The 13,329-nt window shown below is 40.0% G+C and overlaps 1 protein-coding gene across 7 annotated transcripts in view; it reads left to right on the top strand.

Moving 5' to 3' along the window:
- ehbp1 (EH domain binding protein 1) overlaps positions 1–13,329 on the top strand; it is a 189,335-nt gene that overhangs the window by 113,709 nt on the left and 62,297 nt on the right. For all 7 annotated transcript variants that reach the window (XM_015045733.1, XM_015045743.1, XM_015045785.1 and 4 more), the window contains one exon: positions 9,329–9,473. In XM_015045733.1, coding sequence (XP_014901219.1) covers positions 9,329–9,473 — 145 coding nt within the window. The remainder of the gene's footprint in view (positions 1–9,328; positions 9,474–13,329) is intronic.

Genomic DNA, 13,329 nt, shown 5'->3' with positions numbered 1-13,329 from the left:
TTAACGAGCAGGAGAAAGACAGCTCTCTAAATTGCAGGACAAGAGCTGATCAAGCCGTCAGAGAAGAAAGCTGTAATTCACCTGCACTCGCAAACCTCTTCAGGGCCCAAATACCTCTTCATCTTTCTTTTCTCGCTACTTTGTTCACGTGTGACCAACTGCAAGGGTCAGAAACGGCACAATCCATCCTGTTTTGTTTTCACAATACTGACTTTTTTTTTTCTTCTTTTTTTTCCATTTCCTTGCAATTTTATTGCTTGTGCGAAAACAGCCATTTTTAAAAAAAAAAAATCATCCTAGAGAAATTTTAGGGATGCACTGATTTCTGGCCGATCACCAATCTTAAAAATAATTTTAAAAAAAAACCAAAAAAAACAAAGTTCCGACCTGATGATTCTGATTTTGGCTGATACTGATCTTTCTTTTTTATTTGAAAAGTTGATAAATATAATGACACTTCAGTGGCTGATTTTCAAACCTTTCCTGAGGTCAATAAGATTGGTTTCTCATTTAAGAATCGGCCAATACTGTACTGTTCCCTTGATGAAGTGAACAAGGAATATTTAAACAGAAATGTAAAATATAAAAATGTCACAAAACTGTAGAGTTACCTCAACAAGACTGATGAGTATCACAACGTTTGTTTCCTCGCCTTGGCTGTACATTTCTCCATTTCTCTTTATGGGACAGGTTTAGTTCCCTTATTTCAGCCAGCTGACCAGTAGCTAACTGCAATCACTTTGAGGAGGAGCGGTGCTTCTCTGGGTTCATGAAAATGTGTCAAACATCTCTGACATATTTTAATTTAAATAAAATCACGGAACATGTCATCCTTCTCCATGAGAACCACAAGTTGCGGATAGGCCATGAACAAGTTGCACAGATATTTTTTCAATGACATCGTTACTGACTTCCACAAGGAGTTCCTTTGAGCATTTTGACTGATCAAACTCAAATGAGAGATAAACAAATTTCTTAGTATCTGAATAGTTTCATATGTTTTCTTCTGTTTCTGATCCTTTCCAACATTTCATAATTCCTAATATGCATTAGGGAGTGATTCTCATAGTAGAAATGTTTTGCATTTTGCAGAAAATCAGTTTTTTAAATTAAATTTTTATTCCAACAAGTCATTGTAGCAATACTTAGAAAAATGCACATCACCTTAAACCACTTGTATTAGCAAAGAATGCCTTTACCAGATTACAGTTCAAACTGTATAAAGTTACTTTAGAGCTTTACTCAGAACAGACACTGAAATCAGAAGTACAGTGTCCCTGACAGAGACACATACCCACTAACATCACACCCCACATATACATGGACACACCACTTCTGGACCTTCACGTTAGTTTCTAAACATTTATACTCTGACATACAGGTTTATGGCCGTCACCTCCATCTCACAGGTTAATATTTCTGTATTCATAGCGTTCATATATTCGCACACCCAGACCCCTATCATGGGCGCTCACCTGTCAAATCATAATTAGGGTGTGTTCCTGTTCTTTGATAGCTATATACAGTGGTTCTTCTTTAATTCTTTATCAAATGCATTGATCGCTGTGGGCCTCGCATGCCCATTGATCCGCGCAGTCCGTCTGGAGGCAGCCGATAAGCTCCACACTCGTCTCCATCTGCCTCCCTGCTTCCTCCTCTGTCACTCCCCCTTTTTGCTGTCTTGCCTTGTTAACCTAATTTTGACTGGAAAAAACATAGCACATTTCTTAATTTGCTTCGTTTCACCTACTTGAATATACTTTGCTCTGCTTGGAGACGATTGGACCAATTTTGAAGTCTCGTTCTTGAAAGTGGGAAACCTCATTTCTCAAGTCCCTTTGGGTTGTGCATCTTCTTTTTTTTTAAAATAGCGTTGTAGGAAACACTTTGTATTTTAAATCAATTATAATTTTCATCATGTTTTTACAAACAACCTTCTGTGCTCACAAACCCATTGGTTTCTGGCAATAGACTGCTAGTCTTGTTAAATGTCAGAATATATACACCATACATTTGTAACAGAAGACGCCTTAAAACTTGTACAAGGAGAATATAAAGTTTTATCATCTCAGAGGCATTTTCTTATCAAATTTTAAATTAAACACAAATGTCTAGCCGTATGTTGTATCCGTATCCTGCCTGAACCTTCAATCTAAGCTGTGTTGAGCAATGCGACTTCTTTTGTGTGTGTGTGTTCAGCAGTGCTTTTGCATGTGTGTGCTGGACAAGATAGAGACCTAAAGGACCTCTTGACTGTGAATTAGCCTGTCATGACAAATGTCTGGAACTGCATGACTGGCTGCCAGACTGGCTGGCTATCTGGGAGGTTGGCAACCTCTTTTTAGATAGCGATTGTGTGTGTGTAGCATCACTCTGTGCCCACGCCAGGTCTCTGTACATGACCGGCGGTGCGTGCCCTCTCACCCTTTTTTCTCCCCCCACTCACCCAAAAAAGAGCAACCAGGGCGACAACCTGCTCAGAAAGAGCCTCCAAAGCAGAGAGGGGTCCTCACGCGACGCCAGCCCCACAGAGGAAGCCTCTGTCTCAGCCTCGCAATCATCCGTTGAGCCTCCTTTTCCCCTCGGAGGTTCCCACCCGTCAATAGAAGACACAGTACACGATTGTTCTTGTCACCATTCAAAAAAGCAAAGTCTCTTCTCCTCCTGAGCCTCCATTCTTAAAGCCGGGTTACCCACTGACCACCAGCTGTCACGCTTTCTCTCCTCCTTTTTCTCTGCTTGTGTTTTTCCATCCTGACTTTGATCGTGTAATGATGCAGCTGGTTGGGTTTGTACTGTCTGTGTTTTTACTTGGGTTATGTCCCCGTGGCTTTTGGACGTGACGTTGGGCTGTTGGCACATTAAGGCAAGAGTTTGTTTCCATCTATTGTCACTTTCCAATTTGCAAACTGTGAGTGTGAGTGCCCCCTTTTGTCCTGTTTCTATGTCCGCTAGGTGGCATTTAATCTCCACCTGGTCAACCAATTTGCTCTTCAAAAAAAAAAATAAAAAAAACTTCTGGCATATCTTTTTGCCACTGAGCAATGGGTTTTAATTGGACTGACAAAGTTGGTAGCGCTTGATTGACAGGCACCAGCCTCAGTAGGTCTGGCAATGAGCTGAAGTTTTGGAATGCACTAAATTACAAGAGGAGACAATGTCCTCTTATACATATTTGCAATAGTTAGAGCTTAGAAATTCTTTATGCTACAGAGAAGACAGATGTTGGAACTGGGAATCTGCTTTTCTCTTTTCCCGCTTTTCTAAATAGGAAAACTCTCAACAAGTGTAATTGACATCTTTCAAAGTTGGTAATATCGCTCAAACTTTTTCACATTTTGTCACATTGCAAAGTCAAATTCAATGTACCATGCGTAGTTTTTACAAAAATTGTTGCTGTCTTAATGTGATTACTTTTATTTTGAAGGACCTGATTAATGTAGGTTAAATACAAACTGTCAAATAAAATCCCAATGAAATACATTGATTACTATAAGTACCTTGAAAGTATCCATACACTTTGAGTTTCATGTTTTGTCACATGACATTTACCACTTTTCATATGAAAGTGGAATTGAATGTGTCAAGCACACAGTCTGTTCCATGTTCATCATAGTTTTGTTCATAAATGTTCTCTTAACATTGGACTTTGTAGAACAACTGGATTTATACTGAGGTCAGATTAAAGACGATCTTTACTGGGGGATCAGATCTTTGGAGCCACCCTTTTCTCAGGATCTGAGATGGTTTTTATACATAATGAGTGGTTGGAAGATGGCCCAACATAGACCATAACTTCCTGTGTCAATTCTACAAGTGCAACCTTCCACAGGAGCTACTGGTCATCTACACGGCCATTATTCAGTCGGACCTGTGCTAATTCATTATTGTGATTTGGCTCACTCACAAAAGAGGAGAAGTCCAAACTGCAACAATCAGATCTATTGAGAGGATCATTGATGCTAACCTTCCCTCCATCCATGACTTGTTCAGCTCTAGTCAGGAAAAAGGGAGCCGACATTTCTACAGACCCCACACATTCTGGACACAAACTGTTTTCAGATATTTATCTTTAGATTGGTGCTACAGAATGCTATTTGTAACAACCAGCAAGAAACAGGAACAGTTTCTTGCTCTAGGCTTTCTCTGATGGATACCCAAGAGTACCAATATTGAAACCATGCATATTTGCACTAATTCAACCTCGCCTTTCTCTTTTGCAATATTACTTGATGAATACATATTATAAAATAGAAAAAAAACCTTTGGCCTTGTTTTATGCAGCTGTACATATGTTTATATTTTTAATTATACAGAAAAAATCAGAGCAAAAATCATATGTGTATGTGCACAGACTTGGCAAATGAAAATGGTTAATTATTTACTAATAAGGGTGTCCTGATGCAACGTTTTGACTTCCGATACAATACAGGTATTGCAGCTTTGAGTATCGGCCGACACCAGTGTTTACCAAATACAATATCAGCATGAATCATACATACTTTTATTACTTACTCTGTAGCGTGGAATGTTAGAAAAGGCTTGATCAAGTGATATTAGTCAGGACAGTAGTCAACATCAAGTATGAGAACAACTGTTATTGTTAACTAATAGGTCTGTGTGCGGGATAAAAATCCTAAGGGATACAAATGCTGGGCTGGACTAAATACTGGAGTGGAGTGCTTCTCTCTTAGATTGTAGATGCAGGCTGATATAATTCAATAACATTTACCAATTTCCAATATCGATCTTCGATCGAGACACCCCTGTTTGCTAATTTGATGACTTGCAAAATTAAGGCAAACTAAAAACCTTGTATCATTCTCCTTCCACTTCAAGGACTTTGTTGGTTTGTTCCATCAAAAATCCCAATAAAATATGTTGAGGTTTGTGGTTGTGACCTGATAAAATACGAAAAAGTTGAAGGGGAATATTTTTACAATGCACTCTACATAGTCCTATTTTAAAACGCAACCTGCACATGCATGTAAAATTAGACACAAAATGGCTACATCTTTCCCTCTCCCTCCACCAAAATGCCTTCTTTCTGTTGCTGCCGCAGCCAGGCGGTATTCCGCTTCCATAGTGTTAATCCTTGCCCCTGGACAGACAAACTCAATTTCCCGTTTTTCTGTCCCCAAAATTGGCCAACACCAATAATATAGAAGGATGTTTTGGATTGTGTTGGTTCCAGAGCTTATGTATATGTATACAGATAGAGCGACATCAGAGTGGTAGTTGTATCTGTAAAGGCCAGATTTGATATCTGAACCAGACGATAGCCAGAAGGCCATAACATTGTAACATTACCGTTATCATATTGCATTATGGAAACATCCATATTCCTGCTTCCTCAACATGCAGATGAAAAAGATGGAGGTAAGAAGGAAACAAAGACCTCCTGGAACAAAACCAAGCTGACATAAAGAAATTATTGAACCCATTTGTAGGTTTCCATTCCAAGAATACAAACTGAAAAACTTTTAACAGTTTGATGCAAAGCAGTTTTTAAACTATATTCTAAAAACAACAAACCAAATCAATGTTAACTTTTGTGTGGTGTTATAAATAAGCTTTCTGTTTGTCAAAAACCAAAGAAGTCGTCCCTTTAAATCTACTTTTCTATAGAACAGTAACAGCCATTCCTCCTGTCTTCACTCTTTATCTCCCTTTCTGTCTCGCCCCCCTCCCCGACTGTCTTTCTTTTTATCAGTCTCTCTCAAAGGTGCGTTCCCCTCTCCCTATGGCCATCCCCCTAGGCGCTCTCTCTCTCTTTCTCTCTCTCAGCACACACACTTGCAGAGTGCATTAGGGTTGCTGTCATTTACAATACAGCCCCATTGTCCCAGCCAAACAATGGCTACAAACAAACAATTGACATGGAAATGGAGAGATGTAGCTCATTAGCGGGGGCTGCTTGTTTTGTTAATGGATAAATGGGTGGCTTCAATAGGCCTTCCCTAAAACCCTGCCTCAATATGGAGAAGCCTGATTAACAGGAAACCACAGGGAGGAAAGCGGCGATGGGGAAACGCAGCTTCGCTCTCCCCTGGGCCATAAGCGGTGAGCTCTGTTCGAGGGATGAGGCATCAGTTCGGAGTGTGTTCACACGTACAAGTGGAATATCGAGTCTGTCTGTTACAGTGACAAAAGTTAGACAAGCGACTTCCAGCTTTCTGTTTTCTAACATCCTTTTAACTCGTAGTGAATCTTTCTGCCCAAGATTCACTCATGACATTTCACAACAGTACACTGATTTGAATGGGAATGCTCTCTCATATCTTGTGTGTTTGAATTAACTAACTTGTCAAAAGTCTTGCCAAAACTCTGGGTGCGTTCACTCCAGATCTGCTTTAATCAAACTCTGGTCTGTTTACCAAGAAAACCTGATTCATTTTAGCAGGTGTGAACATGTAATTGAACTCTGGTCTACCTAAAGCCTGGTGCGTTTCAAATACAAATGTGAATAATAAGTGTGCCAGAGACCACTCCAAAAGCAGGTGTGGACTACAGTGTAGGGCTTTCTGGGTAAATACAACCAAACAAACACTAGAGGGAGAAATGGCTTGTGTGTTTTTTTTGTTTTTTTTACTAAAGGGAAATCCAACAATTGCTAAAATCTGATGCCACTCCAATTTTATTTGCATTTTGTGAAGGAAGTTGTTCTCAATTCTTATTCAGAGACTTTCATCTCATTTCCTTCAGTGGTTCTTAGTGCAGCGCCCTCATCGGCGAGATGGAGAACAGCTTTTTAAAAGTTTGGATTGTTTGACGGTGCAACATGGAACGAACCACACCAGATGAAAATGTAGTAAATGTTGGACTATCAGGAGTAAGAAGACCCTTGGTTTCAGATTACCTGTCCTGGATATTTGCTTGTGTCACTGCTTACTGTAGCTAATAGACTGTGCAGTGAGTCTGTGCTGGTTGAGCCGTCAGCAGGCAAGTGCCTGTCTCAACTGATGGTGGTTGCTATGTGTGTGTTTGTATGTGTGTGTCTGTAGTGGCCACCGCTATCAGTTAGATCATATTGAAACCACCTGAAAATGGCATTTCTGCCATTACTCTGATGGTGACAGCTCAATACTGTATCTGTCTGCTGCCAAGATGAGAAGTCTGTGCCTGTGTGCTCTAACCTGCATAATGTGTTGAGATTTGTCCATGTATTTTGATAAAACTTTTTAGAGACAGGTATATCTTCTATGGTCAGACTAGAACCGAAACCCAAACCTATGTGAGGTGACCCTGTATAGATACAAATTGGGCCTGGAACTTTTATTTTGATTAATTGATTACATCAATTTTAACACGTTAGAAATTCTAATGCAATTATTTTTTTTTTACTTGACCTGTCTAGGATGTATCTGGCCTCTCGCCCATTCACCGCTGGAGATGGGCACCAGCACCCCTCGCGACCCCACTAGGGATATGCATGTATGAGGATGGATGGATGGATGGATGGATGGATGGAAGTGCAGAGCTGGAACATTTGTAGTTGTGTTTTTCTGATAATTTATTTTTTTAAAATATCAGAGACACAGGGCTGGTATAACGCTTTTCCTTTGAATTTTCCGTTTGGAGCTCTTTGTGCATTTTCAAACAGAGTTCCTACACATTCTGAAAATTGACCCAATCTTTCCATTTGTCCTTCCTTCTTTCCAGGTTCCATATCTAAACCGTGACGGCCATCATCATATTTACCGTAGATTCATTCTGGAGCTTTGGATTTCAATGTATTAACTGACAAAAAGAAATTTGGAAACCTGAGCTTGGAAATGTATTGAATTTTGGCATGAACTTGTGTAGAAACTTTGTTTAATGAGTCACTACTGAAATGCCACTGCTAATTGAAGATCACCACTAGTAATTTAAAACAGAAATGTTCTGGCAGCATTACAGTAGATGACAGTTCTTAACTACAATCAATGGGATCTGGACAGAAACAGTTCTCTGATCTGGTATGGTATTCCTCAGCTCTCCCTTTTCTCGAACCCACAGTGTCACCCAAACATTGCTAGATTACTCACATGTCATTAAATCCTAAGAAGTCACATAATTAATGCTACAAATTTGGTTGATGAGAGAAGGTAACACACTGAAATGAAATCAGACAGCATCTGGTGTCAAACGGTCTTAGGTTCATTTGGCCCAGGCACTGAAAAAAGTGAGTTTGTGCTTCAGCTCATTATTGTTGTTAAAGATTGTTATTGTTACGGTTGATTTATATAATACCTGGATCTGTGAGGAGTCGTTTTGTACCAAAGGCATGCACATAAACTGTAAAACCTTGCAAAACAACACATTTTCTGGCCTGACGCACTTCTATGTGTCTGACAACTATGTTGTCTTAGTGGTTTAGCCTCTGACTCACACAGAGCTATGTTTTCATTCCTGTGGGATAAGATGTGTTGTCCCTGTATTTTTTTGTGTGTTTTTTTACCCTGTGTTTTTCCTTCCTGTAAAGCAAATATTTGTATAAGACTTGTTTTATAATCCTGTGGTGAAAAGTTTTACAAACTTGGAGACGAGTTTCGGGGCAAGAGCAGAAATTCATCATCTTCCAGGCCTCACTTTTCCAAATTTTACCTTTTGTGCACCTTGATCTTTGAGGAGTCACCACTCCTGGCTTTCCCTTGTTGCAACACAGCAATGGGCTATGTGTCTATTAGACATATTCCCATCAGGACCTCTTTGTTGCTAACGCAATCTGATTCCTGTTTACATCAATGGTCATGCTCTGCTGTTCCATACCATGGAAGTTTTCTGATGGCCTGCATCCAAAGGCTCTTAGTGTGTCTGAAAACAGCATTTAAAATGAGCTACCTTCTTTGAAAAACAGTGGAAAATCCCATTATGATGTATTTATGCTAGCGCTATCAAGGATTGTTGGTGTTCTCACATCAAAATACAGTGAAATATGCCTTTTGAAAGCCATTTATTTGCAGTGACTTTTGGAAAATGTGTGGGAGTTGTGTTTGTGATTGCTGTTCAAGCAAACCGTTTGAGTAAACAAAGTAGTCTTTAAAAATGTTATGTCAGATTCCTGTTTGCGTTTATGTAGTCCTGCATAATTCTTGCCAATCAAAAATCTAGCATGACAGGCTTATTTGTGGTCTTAAAACTCCAATACTTCTTGCTATTAAACTGCAGGGAAAGAGTGTGGCATTGAGATAAAAAAAAACCAGATAACGTTGTCCTGAAGCAGTTCAGAATGGTATGAACATACGGTCCTTATGTTGCTTTCATGATATGTTTATAGCAGATCTATAAAAGCAGTTCTCTTATGACATTTGCCCTCTAAAGAGCCATTTTCTCTGGTTGTGTGCAGGAGCGCGATGCAGAGCGGCGGAGACAGCTAAGAGAAAGAGCCCGGCAGCTTATAGCCGAGGCCCGATCCGGAGTCAAGATATCCGACATGAGCTTGCTGGATCCAGCTAACGTGGAGAGAAGCAAAGGAACCAAGGCAGCAGGAGGTCAGGACACACCTGAAGGCCCTCACACATGAAAATAAGCATAAACATGAGCCACAATCTTTCTGAAGGGGATTTATGTTTATTTATTTACCGACATTCACAGTAAAAACATGAAATATTCATCGTAAGTAATTCATAAACTGACAATCTCTAATACTTATTTGCTGTAATTCAAACGTCACAGTCGTATGGTTTTGACTTCAACTTTCTGCAGTCACTCACACATTTCCATTATGCTCTCTAAAGGGGTTCTGCCTAATCCTCAGTGAAAACAAAATGTCATTTGACAACAGCCGCGGGTCTAAAAATCACCACCCCCTCTATTACGTCTTCACTCTCGTCCGCCGTCTCTTTAGGCCAGTAATTATTAATCAGCACTGCATATTGTGCGTCTAAATTATGTTCAAAACACCGTACACTTCTAATAACATCTTGTAGCGGTAGCAAACGCTGCCTCTGCACATTTCCCACTGCTTTCCATTTCCCTGAAATTGGGGTTATTATCACAATGACCATTATTAGGCTGCGCAAGTCATTTGTTTCAGATGTCTTTGTGTTTTACACCCTGCCTTTAGTTGCTTTGTTTTAGAAGATCAAGTGCCCTGCATGCAAATGACAAAGACTGAATGCAGGTTACAAAGAAGAAGAGCCTGATTTTGAGAAAGAAATAAAGTGAATTCAACTTGATGTCAGAACTGTGAAAACAAAAGGAACAGGAAATTATAGATGCACGGTGACTAGATCGCTTCTTCCATGTGTGAGAAAATGTAAGATGAGATTCAAATATTGCCAAACTAATTCTGGGGTTTGTTTTCAGGTAAGCTAACATGCTAGAATAAACATTAAAAAGTTTGATATGACATGATGTTCATATTTTGAGAGATGCGTCAAGAGATCATTTGCCGACTGGAACTGGTATATTTTCACCTTGACCATTTCTGGTAGGTAAAAAAATGCAAAATCCAATCTTAATTTTTACCGAGTGTTGCTTAGCACAATACACTTCGGTAGTGACATTTTTGCTATAAGATGAAGATTTTCAGAATCAGAGAAGTTGTCAGAGAAAGCACAAAAACTGTAAAAAGCCATGTAAAAGGAACCATATTCTCTGTAGAGGTAAGTCTGCTGTCCCTTCAGATTCATACAACAGGGAGGTGAACTCTGGGAGATGCTGGCCATATCACTCCCTCGTCATGGCATCATTTTGCATCTTTTTTGGCTGTGAAACCCAGTTCTTTGCCACAGGACAGCAGTTAGAGCATGAATTGCTGTCCGATTTCACAGGAAAGTGGTGGGGGAGCAGATAGACCCAGAGTTGACATCAGTAGATACAGGCTAGATTTGGAAATGTTGAGACTCAAATGTTGTGGGAGTCGGCCACATCTCCAGGATGTTCAATTTGGTGAAGACCCTTCAAGGTCCTCAAGACACAGCAAGTCGAGCTCTTGTGAATCGCCTCCCGTTTCAGTGTAGGTCATGGTGTTTGGCTACATATGTGGCTTACAACAGTACAGTAAACACAACAATCATGGCAGAGAGGATAGACTATCATGAGTTCACAAGTTCGAAGGATGGCGAAATGATGATTGACGAGCTCCAACATCTCCATGAAAATAACATAAGGCATCGGATCAGAACCAAGCCGGGGGAGTTCAGTGTTTTAGTCCAACAGTACATACTTCCTCACAGCTTTGGACAATCAGTACTTAAAATATCCATCCTGGATCGTTTCAGGACCTCAATGTTCGACTCCCGGCCCGTTGACTATTGCCGTATGTCTTCTCCTGCTCTCTCATAACCCTCTTTACTGTCGCTTCACTATCAACTAAAAGGCTACCAGAGCCGAAAAAAAATCCTAAAACAAATTCAAGCTATCCTGCTCAGTTACTGAAAAACTGACTTCTGGAAGGTTAAATTAGAAAAATAACATGATTTTCAACATGCAACTGCAACAATGAGAACCCATTTCAGCAGTTTGGCTCAACCATGCAGAGCCCTTAAGCGTGCTCTAGGGAATCCACACTGAGACACAGTCAGTAATGCACTCAGCTCCTTCGACTAGACAGTAGAAATTAGCAAACATCTGGAGGAAGTGCACATCTGTTGAGCTCATTATACGAGCTACTTCTCAGCGCAGTGCTGCTAAAATTGTTTTTAAAGTGTTAGTAGTGATGTTGTGATGACTTCCTGAAGATAGAGTTTCAGGAAGAGCAGGAATTTATAAAGAGGCCCAATTTCAAGGCATCATTTACAATGTAAGATTTATTTTAGGTCATAATGTCTGAAAGCAATAATAAATGAAGTTTAAGCACCAAAATCAACGCTAATAAACTCTTATCAAGGGGGGAGGGGGGGCAAAAACAGCCGAGGACAAAGACTGTGAGACAAACTGAAGATAACACTTGATTTATTTGCTCCCTCAGCATTTCTGTATTGGACTAATTGTTGATCTCATTAAAAATGGAGTCAGAGGAAAGAACAGAACCTTAGAGGAGGAAGAAAGAGAAACGCTGTGGGCTGTGATACACAAGGCCTGCCGAGCAGAACGGCTAATCCTAGCCCCCACTCTCTCCGTCTCTCTGCCGCTCTCCCCTCATCACCATTCACAGTCCTTTAAATGCACCTCGGCCTGCCCCCTCCAACAGTCTGCCTGCAAAGAAACTTTCCAAACTCCATCACCATGGCCCCCCCTATTAATTAGGCTTCAGCCAGCCACGCAGGGATGGCGCTTGCTAGCACGCTTCACATCGCAGCTAGCAAATTAGAAAAGAAAAATCAGGAAATACTGTTATTTTGACTCCCTCTCTTTCCCTCTTTGTTCTTGGTGTTTCTCTCCTCCAAGTAATAAATAGCAGAGGAGGGAGCTCGCAACGTCTGACACTGTTTACTGATTGTTTTGTTTTTAATCCATGGTGGGTTATCCATGCAGCTAGCGCCGCACAGGTCTCCATTTGACTTTCTCCTAACATGCTTTTTGTTTTGTTCCTAATGTGGAGACACCATTGTTTCCAACGAACCCCTCAGGAGACTTAATGGAATATGTGCTTTCATGTTTTTGAGGTTTTTTTGTTTGCCTCACCTCTTTTATCTGGAACAAGAAAGGCAAGCAACAGATCTTTGAATGAGGGAGAAATTATACAGAGTTCTCATTTTCACATTGTGTGCCAGAGTTTTTTTCTTTTTTTTGTTTTTTCTGCCCCAACACACAAACCCACTCAGACATGAGGTACAAACTTGACTCTCTGCTAGGCTTTACTAATTTAGTTTGAGCGTTATACTGGAGAGTTCGTTGTTTGCTCGGGTGCCGGAAATTCTCGTAAATGTTTGAAATTTACTTTGGAGTTTTCAAGGTTTGAATTTTGGATAAAGAGCCCCGGAGGCATGGATCCTTAATTGCTTTCAAACAAATTTGTGTTTTATTAAATGCTTTGGTCTTTTAGATTAAAAATACATTAAACTCTTAATGCAATAAAGACTTCTCTGGACATAGTACATCATATTCATTCAGGGCATTTAATGATAGAGTTGAGCTTTTCTTTTACCAGGATGGAACAAAAACACAGCAAACTTGGTTGTACTACCATATAATCTTGAAAAATGAAATGTAAAAGGAGCCCAAAATCAATATGGGTTTAATGCCCAGGATGAGTGAGCTTGAACTTTTGACTTAGCCATATATTTGTATATGTTAATGGGAAGTATATGAATGAATTTCCCTTTAGCTAGGATCAGTAGTATGCCTTATTATTTCTAATTCTTCTGTACATAACATCATAATACATAAATACATACAGTTGTGGTCAAAAGTGTACATACACTTGTAAAAAATCATAATGTTATGGCTGTCTTGAGTTTC

This window comes from Poecilia latipinna, unplaced genomic scaffold (genome assembly GCF_001443285.1).
Source record: "Poecilia latipinna isolate Pla-1442-1.1 unplaced genomic scaffold, P_latipinna-1.0 Scaffold38, whole genome shotgun sequence".
NCBI classification, from domain to species: Eukaryota; Metazoa; Chordata; class Actinopteri; order Cyprinodontiformes; family Poeciliidae; genus Poecilia; species Poecilia latipinna.
The sequence above is the reverse complement of the archived record's forward strand: the minus strand, read 5'-3'. Positions and strand labels throughout refer to the sequence as shown.